This window comes from Candoia aspera, chromosome 1 (genome assembly GCF_035149785.1).
Source record: "Candoia aspera isolate rCanAsp1 chromosome 1, rCanAsp1.hap2, whole genome shotgun sequence".
Lineage (NCBI taxonomy): Eukaryota > Metazoa > Chordata > Lepidosauria > Squamata > Boidae > Candoia > Candoia aspera.
In genome coordinates, this window is record NC_086153.1 from 2,875,814 (window position 1) to 2,897,025 (window position 21,212).

At 48.5% G+C, this 21,212-nt stretch overlaps 2 protein-coding genes across 3 annotated transcripts; one reads left to right on the forward strand and one right to left on the reverse strand.

Moving 5' to 3' along the window:
* Window positions 1–2,998: 2,998 nt before the first annotated feature.
* EMC6 (ER membrane protein complex subunit 6) lies at window positions 2,999–7,517 on the reverse strand. 2 transcript variants are annotated; one of them, XM_063295555.1, is made up of 2 exons: window positions 7,460–7,517; window positions 2,999–4,618 (listed from the first exon to the last, which is right to left on the reverse strand). In XM_063295555.1, the coding sequence occupies exon 2, from the start codon at window positions 4,510–4,512 to the stop codon at window positions 4,180–4,182; it is 333 nt and encodes a 110-aa protein (XP_063151625.1). In that variant the 5' UTR covers window positions 4,513–4,618; window positions 7,460–7,517; the 3' UTR covers window positions 2,999–4,179. The 2 variants fall into 2 exon arrangements, with proteins under 2 accessions (XP_063151625.1, XP_063151616.1); XM_063295546.1 differs by lacking the exon at window positions 7,460–7,517 and adding an exon at window positions 4,706–4,796 and having other exon boundaries at window positions 2,999–4,553.
* Window positions 7,518–7,874: 357 nt separating this feature from the next.
* On the forward strand, window positions 7,875–18,072 carry TAX1BP3 (Tax1 binding protein 3). The gene is made up of 4 exons (XM_063296136.1): window positions 7,875–7,983; window positions 14,424–14,543; window positions 16,000–16,077; window positions 16,701–18,072. The coding sequence occupies exons 1-4, from the start codon at window positions 7,945–7,947 to the stop codon at window positions 16,848–16,850; spliced, it is 387 nt and encodes a 128-aa protein (XP_063152206.1). The 5' UTR covers window positions 7,875–7,944; the 3' UTR covers window positions 16,851–18,072.
* The last annotated feature ends 3,140 nt before the right edge of the window (window positions 18,073–21,212 follow it).

Below are 21,212 nucleotides of genomic sequence, written 5' to 3' on the forward strand. Positions count from 1 at the left end.
TGTCAAAAGGTAATTTATGATTTGGCAGCCCAGCTTGTCTGTCTTTTCCATGGACGGAGTAACCACATTCCAGGCATCTTGATCGAAGACTTGTATGTCAGGATTTCTTGAGGAACCCAACTGATCAGTAAGATTTTAATCACCTGCTTCCCATCCTGCTATCCCTTTTGGATCCCTTCCTGCAAATCGATAAGCCTGTTTTAAACTGGACCGTCTCTAAATGGATTCTTGCAATGTGGGCAGACGACTCTCCACCCTCCACCCAACTAAGGAAGTCTAGCTCACAGTGGGCATGTCTAGCATTTTGGTCAACTGCATGCCTCAAGCCCCAACTTCACGGAAAGAAAAGACTGGATTTCATCTTCGTGCCTATTGTATGAATTCAGATAGAACCCAGATCTTGTTTTATGACCTGTATACAGATGGCAAGTTGCAGGAATTAAATCAGAATGTTACACACAGAACTATGAGTCATATTCCTGATGGCTGCTTCACCAGGAATCTTTGTGCGTTGAAAAAAATGGGCTTGGTTGACAGCGAACCAGTAACTTTACAATTAGTGTCAGCAAGATACCTGATTAATCTGTTTCCGTTTGTGGGTGTTAAGCCACAGGCTAGTGAAATTAATCCGTAGCCGTGTGAGACATCAGTTAAAAAGAACAGGGATTTCCAAAAACAGGGCAACTCCCATCCTGCTGAGTCATACAAACACACCCAAAATTTCATCAGGACCAACTAGATTTGGGCCGTTTGAAGAATAGGGGACGTGCTTTTGGTTTAACTCAGTGCTTCCCAAACCTGGGTAAATTACCTCAAATTGGGTAAAAGTGGTTTTTCTTTGGGCAATGACACATGAACCCATTAAGGTGCTTTAAAGTGTTTTACCTGCCTTGGGTAAAAAGGACTTTCTGGTAAGCGGTTTGGTTCATGAAGGAAAAAGCTTGGGAATCACTGGTTTAACTGATTTCCCAAATGCAGTCTTTCAAGGGAAGTTCTACCTTTTGTCTTCTGTTTTACAAAAACCAAGGAATTGTGGACTTCCAGGTTTATAATAGCCCAACTTCCTTTCCTTGTGATCCAGACACTTGCTCTGGTTGTGCGTGGTCACACTGTATGTACACTAAACACTATGCACATACAATGTATTATGCTTCCCCTCATGATCTAGCATTAAAATAAATGGAGTGTGGGTTATATATTGTGTCTGGCAACTTCCCCTGCCCCCCCAACAATATATTTTTAATGGTTTTGTTACCTCCTCCTTCTTTGTGAGTCAGATGTGCACTGTTGCTGGGCTGTTTTTAGGAAGTTTAAAATATCTAAATTCAGAATACTAAAATATTTAAATTCAGAATGCTACTAAATATTTGATCCTTTCCCTGAAATCTCTGTGGGTGATCTCACCCCAATCAAGCATCAGACTGTGAATAAAATGACATCTCGATGCAACCTGCAATGGCAGGATTTCCACAGAATCTGGTATACAAAAATCCTAACCAGTTTGAGCCTGCTAAGTAGTATCATTGAAGACAAGTTGAAATAAATTGTCAGCATTTTTGTGCCAAACAGAATTCCTGAGAAAGGGAGTACTTTTCAGCATTGCTGAAAACATTTCCCCCCCCCCAAAAGGTCATTTTTGCTTAGCACTAATTGCATGTGACACTGAGAATTAGTGCAAAACGCTACACACACACACACACACACACACACACACACACCTTGCAGGATACATTATGAAAAGCAAAAGAAACCTTTAAGTCTGAAGCTATTACCAGGTAAAGCTACAACTCAATGTTTTTATAAGCGTTCCGGGACTGCTATACTTTGAAGGTATAATTAGCAAAATAAATAGCGCACCAAGAAAATAAAGGAGGTTTCCAAGATTCAGGGAATGATAGCTGATGCCACACCAAAAGGACGCAGACCAAGCCCTAGTCTCTTTGCCAAGACACAGGAGCAATAAACGCAAATGGGCAATTGTGACAAAAGTGGATTTGCCAGGAGGGAATATTTTCCCTGTGTTTTACTTTACAAAAGTACGGGTGAAGCAGCATTTGATGCAGCAGCTGCTTCTGCCAGAAAGGAAGACGGACTTTGATTTTTTAAAGCTCACAGATACTACCTCCAGTTTGTCTCCAGAGTGGACTTCGTGAAACCCTGCACGGAAACGTATTTGCTGTGTATTTATGAAAGCTGGACTATGTCGCCTCTGCCAGCGTGAAGGATGACGGTGGTTCAAGCCAGGTTGCTTGGACACAACTGAGACTCATGCAACTTGGGTTCAGAATTACTGTGAAATAAAAGGAAGCGTCTGAAATGTTTCTGTGTAACATCTGTGTAACATCGAGGTTCCCTAAAAAGGAACTTGATTTGTTGAAAGATCAATTTAACAGCCTATTTCTCATTACGGTCAGCCAGAATCCCCCATTAAGCCTAGCGCAAGGATGCAACATCCTGGTCTGCTGTTTATCTGATTCTTCTGGACAAACCACCCTTAAGCGTGTTTGATGCCATTATTGTTACTAGCAGCCATTAACTGAACCCAGACTCCAAAGATTCATTTGCTCTTCCTTTAACAGTAAAAAACCTGGAGTCTGGTGGAACCTTTCCCAGCTAACATTTCTTTATTAAAAAGCATAAGCTTTTGTTTTTAGCCTTTTAATAACATTTGTTAGAAAAAAGCAAACAGACCAAAAAACAAAAAACCCCAACCCATTTCTCCACCCTGCATTAGGTGCCCATGAAAAACTGCTTTGTGCTACAGATTTTCCCTGCATGTAAGTCTGAGATCTGAACTCAAGTGTATTTCCCACTGCCTCAGTACCTTTATCCAGAAATCCCTGCATAGACGAGAAAGCTGCATACAGAGAAACATACGGGGGTTAATTTAGAAAGCCACCTCCCCAAATTTCAAACAAGAACAGGAAGTAAAATTAATCGCACATCAAGTGTGATTAAGATGTAACTATAGCCAGAGGACTGCTGAGAAGTGGAAAAATATGGAATGCCTTTCTTAGTTAAGGGAGAAAGAACATGTAAATAGGGGAAGAGGGACACATTGGACAAATAAGAACATTTAACCAAGTTTGAGCTCTTGTATGAGGGGAGAAAAATGTAGGAAAAATGTAGGGTGATAGTAAAGAGGGCTGATATATACAGAAGGGCTGATATCATCTTTCTGGCCTCAGTTACAGCATATCTGTTATTGATCTAACCTAGCACCTTGTTTCCAACAGAGGACAGCATTTGAGAGGCTCACAAATAAACAAAGCAACTCCCCAACCCTGTTTAAACTCCAAAAAGAGGACCGGATATTATCGTCTGCTTCCTGGGGCTTATCAAGCAACTAGAAGGGCAATTCAGTTCCCGTTTGAGTTAAGAGGAGAGAGACTCAGAGCCGTAACTTTACAGCATGAAGGTTAAAAGGGCAGGCAGTGAGCAAATATCTTTCAGATCTCTTATTTCATTCCTGAATTCACTAAGGCTGCCATCCTACATGCACGACCTCGAGCAGGGATGAAAAGCCTGGGCCTCCACAATGTGTGAAGGTGATGGATGCTGAATGTTAAGATCCAGCATCCATCACCTTTGGCCGTGCCAGCTGGGTCGTGAACATGGAGAAGGCTCCCCAAAATAAAAGCCCCACTGGACTCACTGCAAGTGTTTACTCGGAAGCAAGCGGCTTCAGGCCAAACGCCCCTCCCCAGCTTAAAGCCTGTCTGTACTGAGGACGCGAAGACTGGTTTTTTTCCTTCTGAAGTCTTTCAGTGGGAGTGCAGATGAAACCGTTCAAGCGCTGAATATTCACAGGACCTTTCAAAATAGTTATTTCTTGTTACACTGCGATCAAAGACTCCAAAAGCTGGCTAAGGACCTTAGAAGAGAATTCTGGCAGCCTTGGGAGGGGGAGCAGCCATGTAGAGAGGAGGCAGAGGGATAAAACGGGAAGAAGGGACATCCTCTGGAGGACGGGCGATTTACAGGTCATTGTAAAGGCTCTCGGGGTTTCACATTCTGTTTAATTAGCAGGATTCCACAGGCTTGCTTTCTGACATAAGTTAGGGAGAGCGTGAACGGTGCAAGCAGCAGGCCAGCCTCCCCAGTTCCATGGCATCGGACGGGAGGTGCCTGTTTCGGCGACTCTCCCCGGAACCGTTCCGGCTAAATACTCCTTGCCGCCTAGTAAACGTGCACCATGCCATAGAGAAAAGTCCAGAAGAGGATATACGTGAACAGCCCTCCAATCAGTCCCCCGGTAAAGAAAGGCCTTCGGGATTTGAAGTACTTGTTCCACCGCCGTCCGGCTTTCAACACCAAGAGCACCGAGAGTAAGACGGAGGCCAGGAAGTAGAAGATGAAGCCGTGGAGGCCGGTCAGGCCGAGGATGCCCGCGGTCGCTCCCGAGAGGGCGGAGACGGACGTCCTGCAATAATCCAGAATGGCTGCGTTCCCACGGACGGCCGCTTCGCTGATGAACTGGGGGCCTTCCCTTTTGGCCACCGCTGCGGCCATGGCTCCGACGGGCAGGCAGCTCTCCTTCAGCACTGCGCTCTCTGCGAAGGGAAGCAGGGATCATTCACTGATGCAGGTTTCCTCCTTGGAAGCCCACGACGCTGTCCTTAAACAGAACCCGGTAACAAACGAGAAACAGATTTATACTAAACACAGCCCAGCAGTGATCAGCAAACCTCTTAAAAGAACTCACCCATAAAGGTAACAGCTGCATTTCTTTTTGAAGTAGAAGATGCCCTCTAGCATTTTTAAAGAAATCACAATTATAAATAAAAGGCGGGGGGGGGGGAGAAGCAAGAAGCATGCGAGCGGCCCCAAGCTCAGCAAAAGACAAATTATAAATACAATCAACGAGCAAATCTTCGACTACAGGTAGTCCTTGACTTATGACCATTCGTTTAGCGACTGTTCAAAGTTACGACAGTGCTGAAGAAAGTGACTTGCAACCGGTCCTCACACTTACAACGGTTGCAGCGTCCCAGGGCCACATCATCAAAATTCAGGCACTTGGCAGCTGGCATGTATTTACGGCAGTCGCAGCATCCCAGGGTCACATGATCGCCATTTGTGACCTTCGCAGATGGCTTCCGACAAGCAAAGTCAATCGTTTAACGACCATGTGATTCACCTAATGGCCCGGTGATTAGCTTAACGACCACAGCAAAAAAAAAAAGGTTGTAAAATTGGGTGTGACTTATTTAACAACTGCGTCGCTTAGCAATGGAAGTTCTGGTCACAACTGTGGTTGTAAGATGAGGACTACCTGTATATAGATTTAAATCTTGATTTCTTTCTTAACAGGAGGCAAACATTTTTATGGGTTTTTAAAGGAAACTGGATTTTTTTATGGCCTTAAGCAGCTTGCAAAGTTCTCTCTCATGGCAACCTGAGTAATTGTTTTGTGCTGGGTTTCTACCCGAAAGCCATTTTTAGAACTTCATGGCTGAGCCATTCTTTACAGCTTGGAGTTTTTATGTGTATTCTATTACCCCTACCAAATCCTTTTCCTCTTAAAAAATAATTGCTACAGGAAACCAGGGCCTATTCATACATCTATGAATTGATTAGACTGTGGCCCGAGGGAAAGTAGTTCAGTGAGCTAATGCTGAGAATTGTTCCCTCTTTTGCAAAGCAATATTCCACATGCAAACGTTATGAAAACTCAGTGAATATCCCTTCCCCACGCAACAGTGAAAATGCTACACATTTTGTACAATTCAGTAACTCTGACATCTATCCAGGGAGTCCGTGCTTAACGACCACAGTTGGGACTGGAATTTCGGTTGCTAAGCAAACCAGTCATTAAGTGACTCCGACCCTATTTTATAACCTTTTTTGCAGCGGTCGTTAAGCAAATCACCATGGGGGGTTAAGTGAACCATGTGGGGGTTAAGCAAATCACACAGTCTCCCATTGATTCTGCTTGCCAGAAGCTGGCTGGGAAGGTCGAAAATGGCAGTCACGTGACCACGGGACGCTGTGATGGTCATAAATTTATTTATCTATCTAATTTGTCCCCGCCCAGAGTCCCCCGACGGGAGGAGATGGGCGGGGACAAATTAGAATGAATGAATGAATGAATGAATGAATAAATGAATAAATGTGAACTGGTTGCCAAGCGTCCAAATTGTGATCATGTGACTGTGGGGATGCTGTGACGGTTGTAAGTGTGAGTATTGGTTGGAAGTCAGTTCCTTCAGCACTGTTGTAACTCCGAACCGTCACTAAACGAATGGTTAAGTAAGGGCTACCTATACAAAGAAAACCATCCTGACATTGGGCCGTTCGTGAAAACATCATACTTCCAGCTGAAAAGTTACAGCTGCAATTTAAAGCCATTGGTTCAATCTATTTCGGCTTCAGCTCCTAATATTCATATTCATGTTCAGCTCCTAATATGAGGGTGCTCTTTGCTTCCTTGACAGTTCAGTACCGAGGTGGAAAAGGTTGGCGGAGGCTGAGGCCACGTAAGGGGTTCTGACTGGGACTCATGTCCACCTCATCGCTGGCGCAGCGACAAGAGGAAGCCGCAGTCATCTTCCAATTCCACATGCTGCAATATAACGGGGCTTAAAATCCAGCGAACGCGCAAACTGCCGCCCCACTATAATGTTTTCAGGCAGCTGCCCTCTGGTTTGGCTCAGCTGCAAGAGAGCCACAAGGCCTTCTCAGCGACCGGAAGGAAGACAACTAGGGGATGCCGATGGATCTGTCAGGGCCTCTGGTGCCATAACGAGGAGGCTGCTTAGTTTCGGGGGCGCCACAAGACTCGCCTTCGCGCCGGAAGATGGGGACGCGCGGGGGAGGCGCCCGCCCGCAGCTCCAGCTCTACAGCGGCAACCCGGAAAAACGCAAGCCCCTTTTCAGATCAGCCGTGCCCGCTGAGCCCCCGGAGGACGCTGCGCCAACGGGACCTTCACGGGCGAGGCACGGTCTCCGGCTGCAGAAGCGACGAACGGGCAGGCAGACCGTCGACCGGAAAGCCGCGGGGAAAGGAGGGGAGCCAGCCGAGGAATAGGGCGGCCCCGGCTGGGGCAGCGGCAGCTGGGGCCCAGCGCCCCGGGAGGGCCCCAGGGCGAGGAGGGGCGCCTCGCGCGCCCCGCCCGCCGATGCAGCAGCGCCGCGGGGCAGGCGGAAGTTCAACCGGGCTGCTCCGTGTCGCTTTAACGCCAGGTCCCGGGTCTTCCTTGGAGAGCGCCAGAAAACGCGAAGGCCGCGCTAAATGTCCCGCTCTTCACGGCCAGAGAGCCCCACTGGGCCGAAGCCAGGCCCCGCTTCGAGCCCCCTGCAATGACGTCAGACACGTGAGGAAGTCCTCCGTAATGACGTCAACGCGGCCACTCTTGAAATAAATTTTAAAAAGACATTAAAAAGCCCGGCCGGCCAGCCTGAGGCGACTATAAAACTCTCCTTTCCTCCTCCGCGTTCAACCAGGAATCCGCCTCACCTTTTTCGGTTTGTTCTCCTCGCAGCTGCAGGCCGAACAGCTTCTTCTCCCCCGGCCCTACCGGGAATCGCCAGCCGCCGCCATCTTGAGGCAGAAAGGTTTCTGGGAGGGACGGCCTCCCACGCTCGTGACGTAGCAGCCTTCCTCTTCGCATGCCTTCCATAGAGTCTGGCAGGCTCGTGGGCCACTTCCGCCTGTCCGCCTAAGGCAGCGGGGCCATGGAGACGAGAGGTCTAGAGCGTACGCCACATTTCCTTCCTTGGAAAAGTTGACAGGTCCTGCAAGGAACGGCCTAGCCCCGCCCACTCCGCGCCCCTCCAGAGACGGATGCCGAGCAGGGGGCGTGGGGGAGGCGCGCGAGGGGGCGAGGCCTGGCGGGGCGGGGCGGGGCCGCGGGGGGCGTGGCCCCGCCGCCCGCTCCCTCGGCTTTTGTTCCGCCGGAGGCGACGCGAGCGCAGCGGCGACTCCCGGGGCCAGCCGGCGCCATGTCCTACATCCCGGGCCAGCCCGTCACGGCCGTGGTGGTGAGCCAGCCAGCCAGCCAGGGCCCCTTCCCGCCGGGACCCCGAAACCCCCGTCGGAATACAAGGCCCATCCTCCGCGGCCGGCGGGGAGGACGGGCGTTGAGTCCAAGCCCCTGAGGGCGGGGGGGGCCGTTTCCTGCCCGCGGGGGAGGATGGGAACGGGCCTGCGGAGGAGGGGCCGCCTGCGCGGGAACGCAGCCCCTTCGCAAGACCTGCAGACGCGCGTCAGCCTCCGGGCGGGGTCCCGCGGCGAGGGAGCCTGGTGGGGCCCCCGTTCGTGCTCTCGCCGACGGTGGGGATCCGGCTTCTTGGGCCCCAGGCCGGGCGCGACAGGCAGCCCGCTCGCCCGCCCGAGGAGGGGGACCGGGGATGGAGGGGAGCCGACGAGGTCAGCTAGCCCAGCCTCTTCCCCGAAGCCTCCGCAGATGGGGATCCCACGGCCTCTAGAGCAGGGTTCTCCGCCTGGGCCGCTTGAAGACGGGTGGACTTCAACTCCCAGAATTCCCCAGCCAGCTCTAGAGCAGGGTTCCTCCATCTGGCTGGGGAATTCTGGGAGTTGAAGTCCACCCGTCTTCAAGCGGCCCAGGCGGAGAACCCTGCTCTAGACCCCTCCTGTGGATTTACTGGCAGGGCTCTTTCCCTCCATTCAGGTGGCTGCAACTTTCTCCCTTTCTTTGGCGTCCTGCTTTCTGCGGAAGAGAGTTCTGCAGCACCTTCCCTTTATGGACCTGAACGGCTCTCCTCTCCTCTCCTCCCTACCGAATCCCCTTCAGCCTGTCCTCGCAGGGCACGCACGTCCCCGTGACCCTGCCTCATCTTTGCTGCCCTCCTTGCTTCTGCCCCCCTTGAGATGCTTCGCACCTGCATCCGACGCAGCTCTAGATTCCAGAATGGTGGGGTTGGAAGGCACCGGGAGGACCCCCGAATCCCACCCACCCCCCACCACGTGCGGGGAAGCCAGCTCAGCCGTCCCTGAGATGCGGCTGTCTGTCCGGCCCCTTCTTGAAGACCTCGGATTCCTGCAGTCTGACTGTTCCAGGGTCAAAGGGTGTGGTTTACTTTTGGCCCGTGTTGGAACGCCTTTTTTTTTTCTCCTTCTGTTTCGAAGTGTCTTGGAAGGGATCCTTTCTCCCCTTAAGTGTATGCAGGGGGTGTCCAAAAAATTTGAGATGGTGGCCGCGTGGTCAAAATCTTCCCCTTTTTGACCTGCGTTTGCTGGCATGCTCGCAGCTGGCATCTCGATATATGTTTTTTTTTTTACACCACCCCCACCCTGGACACCCCTGTTTCTTTGCAGGGAAAGAGCATTGGCTCTTTCTTGCAGTAAGATTTTTCTGGTCTTTTGTGCCTCTGTTCGAGCTTTGCGGTTTTGCCTTACATGCTTGGTGGTGTTTCTTCCCTTGGCCAATGATCCTGAAGTGGGAGGAGGTTTCATGCCTGCTCCTAAGCCCTACTTCGCATGGCTACGCTTATATTTGTAGAAAGGTGGGTGGTATTTCTTCCTTGACTTTGGGGGGGTGAGACTTTCAAACTCACAAGCGAGAGCTTGAACAAAATCTGGTTTATTTGAGAATAGTATGCAAGTACAAAGAAGGCTGAGAATGAGCAGAAGTGCGCCAAATACAAACTAAAAACCCTCGGTGCGAATGTGATCCCTCCCCCTCATACAACTGTTTCAAATTCCCCATCCCAGGTGCCCCTAACGAGTTCTGCTAATCAACGGGCAAAAAGGACCTTGAACACAAATGATAACCCAAACACATTCCATCCCAGTGAAGAAAGATAGACAGCCTGGTACAAGGTCCCCCAGCAGCTCCCTCCCAACCGGAACGCACGTCAGCACCATGGCATGCAAAACGTTACGATGTACATTGAACATTGCAACGACAGACATGACGGGGGGGGTGCTCCCCTTTTTCCCTCTGGAATCTGCCTCTCTTCCGTATCTCCGCTAGTTTCCCTTGCCTGCTTGATTTTGTCTCTGAATCCTTTTAATCCTGAGTTTGCCTGCCCCACAGTCCAAACAAGCCTTACTCTATTCAGCTCTTGTGAATTAAATCAGCTGGAATCCAACTTCTCTTTTAGCCTCCTTGGGGGATGTCTGGTTTGCTTCGTGCAGTAGCTCAGCGGAATGAAAATGCTTTTGCAATCATGGGGCCGAGGGAGTTATCACGTATGAGTTATGTGTAGCGCAGGCAAAGTTGCTGCGGTTGCTTTTCTGCATGCAGCATGTTCACAATTTTTTCTGTTGTTGTAAAGGAGTGAATCATGCTTTGGGTTAGCTCACAGGTCGAATGTTGTTCCTTGCTCCAAGACCTGGTGTGTGAATAGGTGCTGATTTCTTACTGCTGCGATTAAAACAGATTATTTGGTAGGTGTAGCTGAATAGAATTACAAAGAATGGGGATTAAAAATCCAGGTTGTAAAAACCAGCTCATTCAGGGGACAGCTATTAGGGAGAGACCCAGCCCAAATTCGTTACTTTGGTAGATGGGTGGCCGTATACACTTGTTTAATAAATAAATACCTAGAATGCAAGGAGAGAAGAATTACTTTGCAGGCTTCCCAAGACCAGGGTTCATGGAAGTTTAAAAACCTTTCAAGGAAGAAAGGAAGTGAAATTTAAAATTATCCGGTTAAAGATTTCCTCATTGATTACGTATATAATCTTTCTTTCAGTTGAATTTGCCACTTCTCTTTTCCTTCCCTTACAAATTTGACAGCGACATTAATGAAATACTGTCCTTGCAACTTCTCGAGAAGCATTTATGGTACTTTTCTCCTAAGAGGACTGGGCATGAGGATCTCCCTTCATTTTATTTCCCCAACGACCACGTGGGAGCTGAGCTGCCCAGAGGGAGAATGGCTAGCACAAGTGACCCTGTGAGCATTCCTGGCCAAGTAGGGACTTAAATCTGGCCTTTTGTGGTCCAAAGCCAACACCTTCACTATGACATTGTCCCTTATCTTGCCAGAAAAGTAGAGAGAAGGGTGGATCCTGACTCCACCACAAAGTGGAATCACTGGAGCGGAGTATTAAAGACATTAGAGCAGTGTTTTTCAACCTTGGCCACTTTAAGGTGGGTGGACTTCAACTCCCAGAGTTCCCCAGCCAGGGGACTCTGGGAGTTGAAGTCCACCCACCTTAAACTGACTGAGGTTGAGAAACCCTGCATTACAGGCAAGGGGAAGAGCTGATTTGCAGAGATCTGAACTTCTCCTTTGTTAAATTTAACCTTCTGCAGCACCCCAGTGTTTGATAATGGTTGCTAAAGATAGAAAGGAATTATCTTATCCTACAGTGTGACCCACTGCAGCCCTAGAATCTTGGCTGCGCAGATTTCTTTAGAGCTGTATTTTTCCCACAACATGGTCAGTCATTAAATTGCCTCTTAAGCCTCGTACCTTGGAACAAGGAGCTTTGGGGTTCTTCATTTTTTTTAAGGCCGATTCCTCTCCTCAAAGGCACAGGGTTCTTACGGGTTCCGAGAGAAACACATCCAGCATTTCTCTTTCTTAAAAACAAGAAAGCGAATCTTCTCCAAAATGGCAGGAAAATTAGCATCATGGAAGCTGTCATTTGCCGGGCCTTCTGGCAGCCATCTGTCTGCAAAACCCTGCAGGATTCCTCCTTGGCCTTTCAGATGCTTCCAATTTGCGAGGCAGCCATCCGTCCATGCTGACGAGAGGCTTGTCTTCTTCCTTGTCTCCTTTTATCTCTTCTTTATTTCCAGTGAGCTCATAATCCACTTGAGCCTCCAGGGGTTTAAAAAAAGCAAACAAATGGGTCCTTGTTTACAACAGCCAAAGTCCCTGTGTCTTCTCACTGGAGACTGGGCCTCTGTGACCTGGGGGAAAATGATCTTCTGAAGAGAAGGCAGGAAGAAGGACGGGCTGCGAAAACTCCCAACTGGTCCTGATCATTAGGATGCCACACGCTGCCCACAGTCTTCGCAGCAGCCTCTTGTCTGGCCCAGATGAACCTGGGACGAAGCATCTCCATTAGTAGTAGCAGTCAGTCTGCCCCAGCGTCCTGTAGATAGCTTGTCTGCTTGCAGCTTGATGCTTCCCATCACCCCCCACCTCCTTTTGGAAGTCTGAGCTGGTGGGAATTGGACGGCCATCTTGTCCCACTATCATCTCTCTCTTTAGTCTTCACTTTGGCAGGCTAAGTATACCCAGATCCTTCAGCCTCCTCCCAGGCTTCATTTCCAGACTCTTGACCATCCTGGGAGGCCTCCTCTGAACTTGCTCCAGTTGGTCATTCCCCTTTTTGAGTGGCTGTGCCCACTACTGGACCCAGGACTCCACCTGGGGACTGACCAGCTGCTTCTCATGAACTCCATAGTTCTGTTAATACGTCCCCAGAGAGCAAGCTCAGTGGTTCAAAAGTGTGCTTGTGGCATTTATTTTTTTTTAATCTGTTCAGTCGTGTCTGATTCTCGGAGACTGCCTGGACAAGTCCCTGCAGTTTTCTTGGCAAGGATTTTCAGAAGGGGTTTGCCATTGCCTGCTGCCTAGGGCTGAGAGAGAGTGACTGGCCCCAGGTCACCCAGCTGGCTTCGTGCCTAAGGTGGGACTAGAACTCCCGGTCTCCTGGTTTCTCACCCAGTGCCTTAACCACGACACCAAACTGGCTCTTGCTTGTGGCATACAAGTCCCTAAAATGTGGGACCAGAATACGTGGCTGATAGCCTTCCACAGCTGTCAGATAAAGTTCTCCTGCTCCAGCTGTAGCTTGCATTCCATCCCCTTGAAGACCCTGGTGAGGCCTTCTCCTCTTCTTCGGCCCTACCATCTGTCAGGCAACCTTTGAAGACCCACCTCTTTCCACAGGCCTTCCTTTGGGAATGGCCTGGAAGATTTCTACAGCATCTGACATTTCTCATGGTAGGATTATGTCACGTACCCCTTTGGAATGGGTATGGTTCATAGCAACTGCTTCCTGTTCTTTGAAATGACTACAGAGGTGCTGGCTGCACCACTTTCAAATGTTGGCTCAGAAAGAATTTTAAAATACGTTAAATGAATAATAACAATACAGGTGGTCCTCGACGTACGGCCGTTTGTTTAGCGACTGTTCAGCAATTATATGCAAAGTTACAGCGGTGCTGGAAAAATGACTTGTGACAAGTCCTCACCTGACCGTCACATGTGGTCACATGATCAAAATTCAGGCACTCGGCAACCGGCTCACACAACAGTTGCAGCGTTCCAAGGATCACGTGATCACCATTTGCAGCCTTCCCAGCCGGCTTCCAACAAGCAGAGTCAGTGGGGGAAGCTGGATTTCCTTAACAACTGCAGTGATTCACTTAACAACCACTGCAAAAAAGGTTGTAAAATTGGGCGTGACTCACTTAACCTCGCTTAGCAATGGAAGTCCCAGTCCCAACCGTAGTCGTAAGTCGAGGACCACCTGTAAAAGAGAGTTTCTCCTGCATTCCTTGCAGACAGAGGGAGCAGCTTTCAAGAGCAGATATTCCATGAGGCAAAGTCGTGGTTGGTTGCCAGACTGACAAGGGTTCACGAGACGGTTTTACCACCAGCCACCTGTAAATTCCTTTTTTATCACTGAAAAGACTCCCCTATTTTCAGAATGGTTGTATAAAGGAAATGAGAAAGACTCCACCGATTGTCCTTTGGGGATATATTGGCTGTATGTCTGGAGTTCAGTTGCCAGAATTCTTGTAGCTTCGTCCTTCTTCATAAAGGGTTTCTGTGAGAATTGTGCTTGGAAAATGGATTTACTCTGGGTTTTAGGCAGGAACCGCGAGTCTGATGGGTGAATCAGCGCAAGCTTGATATATCTAGACCAGCGGTTCTCCATCAGGGGCCATAAGCCCCCCTGGGGGCCCGAAGGTATTTCAAGGGGGCCACAGGTGAAAAACATACAGGTAGTCCTCGACTTAACAACCATTCATTTAGCGACTGTTCAAAGTTACGACGGTGCTGGAAAAGTGACTTGCAGCGGTCACAGTGTCCCTGTGGTCACATGATCAAAATTCGGGTGCTTGGTAACCAGCTCTCACTTACAATGGTTGCAGCATTCTGGGTCACGTGATCGTCATTTGCAATCTTCCCAGCCAGCTTCTGACGTGCAAAGTCAGTGGGGGAAGCCGGATTCGCTTAACAACCATGGTGATTTGCTTAACGACCATGGCAAAAAGGTGGTAAAATCGGGTGTGACTCACTTAACAACTGCCTCACTTAGCAACAGATGTTCCAGTCCCAACTGCTTATAAGTCGAGGACTACCTGTATGGGGAATTCTGGGAGTTGAAGTCCACACATCTTGAAGTTGCTGAGGTTGAGAAACACTGGTGTGATTATATGCTTGTGCCAGAAAGTTTATAGCACCCACGACCGCATTGGTTGTCTTTTGAGCTGTGATGGGGCCGGACGTGAGCGCTCAAGTCGGACTCTCCTTTCTCTCCTTAGCAAAGGGTTGAAATCCACAAACTCCGCCAGGGCGAGAACCTCATCCTGGGCTTCAGCATCGGAGGCGGCATCGACCAGGACCCTGCTCAGAATCCCTTCTCGGAGGACAAGACGGACAAGGTTCACGCAGACGGGGCTTCTCTCTTGCTGGAAAGGGATTCTGGCTGTTGACGCGTTCCTTAGATTTATGTCCCCACCTTCATTTAGGAGATCAAGGCGGTGTATGCAGCATCTCTCCCCACAGCAACAGCCCTGTGAAGTAGGCTGGCCTGGCGGGAGGGACTGCCCCGGGTTTCCCCAGGGAGTTTCTGTGGCTCAGGGAAGAACCGAACCGGGGTCTCTCCCCTCTTAGTCCAAGAACAAGGTGAGTTGGCGCAGAAAGCCAGGGAGGCGGCCTCGAAGCAAACGCCCAGAATCTGTTACGTAAACAAAGAGGACGGGACGATTCCCTGAGTCCTGGAAAGGGAGATAGCGTTGAAAAGGGACTTAGGCTGACTCTTCCTGGACTCAGTGGGGTTGAAGGACGAGAGCAGAAGCTCCATCAGATTTGCAAGATTCTGTTGTTACAGCCAATCTCGATCAAAGTCGTTCTAGCCTTCCCGTGGAGTTGATTTCCTGGTCTGGTCTACCTGGTGGGGCTGACAGTTGGGCTGTTTCTTTAAAAGGGGCAACAGTATTGTAACGGTCGTACCTATTTGGGGCTATACTATATACGTACTATATTTTCTATATATATTTTCATGTTGTTTGTAAGCCACGGAGTCGTGAGACAGAAGCGGCGTAACAGCATTTGTATACAGCTTCGTTAGGTTTCGACGAGATAAAATACAAAGAAACGGGGAAAGAAATTAAAAAGAAAAGATCAGAAAGAGAGCAAAATTAAGAGTGCAGAAAAGAAATAAAAGAAAAAAGAATAAGAATAATAGCTTCTGACTTTCTTTGGCACAGATACAGATATGAAATACATTTACAGTAACCCTAGCCACTTTTGGACGTTTTGCTTGAAACTGAAAGAAATGAAACTTCAACTTTGGGATTTGATGATTAGGGTTGTGTATGATTATAGAGAGATTGTGTGCTATTCTTAATTTTAGGGTAACGGCATTTGTAATAATTTTTTCATAGTCCCACCAACTCATCCCTGATCTTCCCAGCGCCTTTACTGCTTCCCCTCCGGGCAGCGGTCTCTGCCCCAAACGGCCTTGTATCTGGAACCAGACCGTTCGTTCATTCCATATACAGATCCAAATGCCCAAAATGTGTTTTCGTTCAGGTGCAGAACACCAGAACCAGCTGTTCTGGGCGCAAAGAGTTTGGAGGTCAAGGTCCTTCCCAGCTGTAGGATTCTATAATAGAGTCACTTGGAGTCGGGTGGCATCAAAATAGAATAAATAAGGGAGCTTTGTTGGGCAAAGCAGGCAGAAGCTGGCTAAAACAAAGCCTCCCACATTGTGCTCCTGTTTACATGGCTAACAATGGCTGGAGCAAGAGAATAACAGACCCTAAGAAAGCAATGTTGGGTTTCACGGGAGCTCATCCAGGCAGATGACTCACCCCTCCTGTTCTTTCTCCCCAGGGCATTTACGTCACTCGAGTGACAGAAGGGGGACCAGCAGAAATGGCCGGGCTTCAGGTTGGAGACAAAATCATGCAGGTAAATCCCATACTGTTTAAGGAGCAGCCTTGCTGTCTCCACCCTCTGTGTCTTTAAAGCCAAGCTGATGAAGGTTTTTTATTATTACTATTATATCATTATTCCAGAGTAAGCTCTATAAAGTTCAAAGATCAGGAGAAGTCTGATACCGTCTTTTCGAACTAACACATTTTATTAAAAAGTGTTGGCTTTTGCGAACTGCAGCTCACTTCACCAGATGCAGTGAAGTGGCTAGGCTGATGCAGGATTTAAATTATATTTCATTATTATGCTTTGTTCACCTTGTCCTTTTAGAAGAAAGGTTCCCAATAGTTTTGCAAAAAATCAGAAAGGGCCTGGGCCCCTTTTCCAACTAGCGTATTTTATTTGAAGGCATCCCTTTTTGTGAGCTGCTTAAAGTTTTTCAGAAAAGGCACCCCCAGATTCCTGATTTTCAGCTACTATAGACTGACACGACTCTTCTCCTACAGTGCCCATAAAGCCCAGAGTTACTTACTCCCTCCTGATTTATCTATTATATTAGGACCCCATGTCTTTTCCCACTTAAGTGGAAGGAAATCCAGTGTTCTTAACGGATCTTGACACTTACCATCCTTCTGTAAAATCACTCCGAACTGTTGCAGGTTAATGGATGGGATATGACGATGGTGACTCACGACCAAGCCCGCAAGAGGCTGACGAAGCGGAACGAGGAGGTGGTCCGGCTCCTGGTGACGAGGCACTCTCTGCAGAAGGCTGTGCAGCAGTCAATGATGTCCCAGCCGTGCCACTGAGTTGGGGCAAATGATGGTCTTCAGAACAGGGTGGAGAGATGCTGAACACGGACCACAGATCTATCTGGTGACCTGGCGCAGAGCAGCTTTTCAACCAAGGGCACCCCCCACCCCCACCACACCTATGCAAAGATGGCTCTGCTCCGGCGGGTGTCCCCACTGAGGTCACGGAGGACACCTCTGGGGGCAGTTTGATGCCCATCTGGATCCAAGACCTTGGGCATCAAACTGCAACCAGGGGATAGGGAAACGTCTGGGCAAGAGCCAGCTTCACGGTTCTGATCCACTGTGACCACTTTCTGCCTAAAAGCTTGTGGAGATAGTCAGGGCCCAGCTTTTGTCCCAAAGATGCTCCAGTAGATTCAGTTCTTAAATACCGTTTTTTTTTTTGTAAGAAAACCGCATTGTGTTTGATAGAAAAGATGGCCCTGTAATTAACAGATGCAGTCTTGTTACCTAGACCAAAGTTTTTGTTGCCGATATCTTGAACCTTGCACCGGTTTCTGTTAAGACCAGCCCAACCATTGCCTTTCTGAGGGATTCTGCGTTCCTCTGTAAGGCAGAGGAAGACCAAGAACCCGTGACAGATGGCCGTTTGAAATTGGCTCCCTTCTTCAGCGCTGCGTCGCAAGCCCTCGAAAGAAGGTGAATGGAGTTTTGGCGGCCTTAAGTCTTCATTTGCCGGGAACTCTGCCCAGCCAGGATTCCTGCGAACCAAAGTCTGATAGGCTGATGTTAGGGACTTCCATTACATTGATAAGTGGTCTTAGACGTTCTCGAGTCACGTTCTGTCTGGCGGCCACCGTTTTGACTCTCGACTTTGTATCCTAACTTTCCAAAGTTAGCTTCTAATCATGACTTTTGTGCCAATTTCTCCAAACTCTTCCTGAAGATCTTTTATACGCCTTGTAAATAATACCCCCTCCCAACATTTGTATCACTAACTTATTTCAGTATATTACTGCTATTCTACTTGTGCACCGATTTAACTTCGGTGCTCTTAAATCTCAGCCTGTCGTGATGAAAGAAGGTTGCATTCTACCCTCTGTGGTTTGTCCTTCTGGTGCAGAAATTGTCGTGCGACGGTATCTTTTGACAAGATTGAACTTCCAAAGCCTTGTGTTTTTGTAGTACCCAATCACATCAGTTTAGTTGGGAGGTAAAGATATCAAATGCTGCTGTATTATCATTTTACACAAAATAAACTAAGCTGGACTTCTGATCTCAGGTGCCTCTTTATTTTAAACTGCAAGCCAGGAGCCACGAGAAAAATTGTGTTATCAGCCCAGTAAGATCCAAGAGAAATGCCTTATTCTGCTAAAATATTATAGGCCAAGAATTTTCAACCTTTTTCAGGCTGCAGACCTTTGTTAAACTTTAAAAAAAAACTCTTGGAGGCCCAGATCAAGAGGCAAAGCTCCAGTGATAGAAAATTGGGCGCGTTCAAATAAATTTTTCCCCCTTGCCTTTAGTCTCTCCAGAACAGTTTGAAAAACCCTGTTCTAGGCAACCAATAAGTTTACAGTAACTCAGGTTATTTTCTGCTGCAGAAATGCTGTTTGACCACTTGACAAAACTGGATCTTCTATCATTAAAGATACTTGAGCCAGGCTGCTGTAGCTTTTTCCCCACTTGGAAAAAGGTTGACTATTCCCTAACCCAGCCTTTCTCAAGCTTTTGACCCTGGAGGAACCCTTGAAATATTTATCAGGCCTCGGAGAACCTCTGCACATTGAGGCTCAAGGATAGGCTGGAAGTTACAAAATTATTATATTTGTTTCATGCGTAGGCCTGTCTATATGCATGAACAGTGTTCTTAAACTGAAAATAAAGAATGGAACTTCTCTTTCATGCAAAGTGGCCCGAATTTGCAATATTTTTTTAAACAAGTCATCTCCCAGGGAACCCCTGGTGACCTCTCGTGGAACCCGCGGGTGCCACGGAACCCTGGTTGAGAAACCCTGGTCTGTTCTCTTAGGGAGGAGGTGTATCTGCTGCTCAAATCTGAGTGAATAATTTCCTTAGGAAGTTCACAGCTTTCAGTAGGCTGAATTTAGAAGCAAAGGAAGCGGCCAGGAGGGAACCACTGGGCAGTCTTTCCAGCTGAATGTGACGTGGGCTGTCTCCCCACTGTACGCTATGCTGCAACGGAACCACCCACTCTGAGCAGGCTTGTGAGACCGACCCAGCAGCTCTCCAAGAAACTTCATCGCAGTGTTTCCAGAATCTACCCGCAAATATCAACATCGAACTGAGAGCTGCAAACTGCACCCAATCTCCCAGAGACCCACTGTGGCACCCTCAGCGCTCCACACGCGGAGTGGTTTCCTTTGTCACTTGTACGGGTGTGGAAAACTCCCATCAAGTGTCCTTTTCCCACAGATACAAGTAATTGCTAGCAAGTATCAGAGAGAAGTAACATTGTCCTTGCCACCCGCAGACAGACAAGCAGGAAGACGAGCTTGGCTGGTTGGTTATGTGCCATCAAGTGGGTGTCGACTCTTAGCAACCACCTAGATCGGTGTTTTTCAACCTTGGCGACTTTAAGACGGGTGGACTTCAACTCCCAGAATTCCCCAGCCAGCCTTGCTGGCTGGGGAATTCTGGGAGTTGAAGTCCACCCGTCTTAAAGTCGCCAAGGTTGAAAAACACCGATCTAGACAGATTTTTCTCTGGAAGGATCTGTCCCCAACCTGGTCCTTCAGGTCTTCCAGTGGCATGAAGACTAACTTACTGGAATAAAGTAAGGAGTAGATATCCCCGAAACCAACAGACCTTCACTTCTGTGGACCCACAAAATAGATAAATACACAAAAGCCCTTCAGAAACCCTGGAGAACTTGGCAAGGGAGGGGCCTTCTATCCCTGCAGTACCAGCTGTAGAAAAACACACCCCACCCCTCCTTTACCTGGGGCTGCAGCCAGGTGGGCATTTGCTATGATTTGGGAAGAGAGGTGTGTACTTTAAACCACTTGAGATTCTAGCAAGAGGCAGGCTATTTTTCTCCCCCTTTTACTTTTGTTTTGAGTACGGAAGTTTCCATCCCAAACCGATGGCCTTTCAGGTTGAAAGATCTTGAGTAGCGTTTCATGATAGAGAACGTCTGCTGGTAAGCAGAAACTCTACCGAAGGAGGCGTCGTTGGAGGAAAAGCCGTATTTCTCTATACAGGCAGTCCTCACTTAACAACCATTCATTTAGTGACAGTTCAGACTTACAACGGTGTTGAAAAAAAGAGTTATGACCGGTTCTCACACTTATGACAGTTGCAGTCACATGATCATGATTTGGGCACTTGGCAACTGGTTCCTATTTATGACCATAGCAGCGTCCCATGGTCACGTGATCGCCATTTTCGACCTTCTCGGCTGGCTTCTGGCAAGCAAAATCAATGGGGGACCATGTGATTCGCTTAATGACCATGTGGTCCACTTAACGCCCTTGGTGATTGGGTTAACGACCGCTGCAAAAAAGGTCGTAAAATCGGGTTGGATTCACTTAGTGACCGCTTCGCTTGGCAACCAAAATACTGGCCCCAACTGTGGTTGTTAAGTGAGAACTACCTATCAGGAGTCCGGTAGCACCTTTTCTGATAAAGAAATTTTATTAAAATGCAGCAGCTTTTACGGGCTGTAACTCATGGAAGCTCATGCCTTTGGATAAAAAGTGTGAGCTGGAAAAGATGCCTCCTGGTTTTTTCCCAGAGGAAGCAGACCAAGGCTTCATCCCACTGCACAAGCTGTTCCCTGCAGCTGTTAGTGTCCAGCTGCCCTAGGGTGGGCTCAGCATGCAGCAGACTCTCCCTCTAGTGGGAAGCAGAAGAGCCCCCCTACCCCACTCCTAGGCTGGGCCGCAACTGAGCCCAGCTGGCTCTTCCAGGTTCCCTTGACCCTGATCAAGTGCGACACCCTACTTCCAAAAGCAGTAGGGCTACCATTTATCCTTATTTTACCCGACCTCACTATATTCTATCTGTTTCATCTCACTGTAGCCCATTTTAGCTCATTATACTGTGTCTTGTCTTGTCTTGTCTTGTCTTACTGTATTTTACTGCGGCTGATGCTTTGATATGGTGAAATAGACTGATCAATAAAGTATAATAATAATAATACTTCCGAAAGCAGTCCCCTTTGGTTCAGTTTACAAAATGGGGAGCTGATCCCCAGCTCTTCGATCCCCCGTCAGGCAAACGGGGGTCTTACCGAAGTCCAACAACAGGACCGGCGAGGTTGCGGGGGGGGTGCTCTGCAAGTCCTCCCAGAGGGACCCACTCCCTTGCTTGTGCCCCAAGCCCTTTTGGCCTCCGGCAACCACAACCACCCGTTGAAGGGAGCCTTCCTCAAGCAATCGCAGTGCATTGACA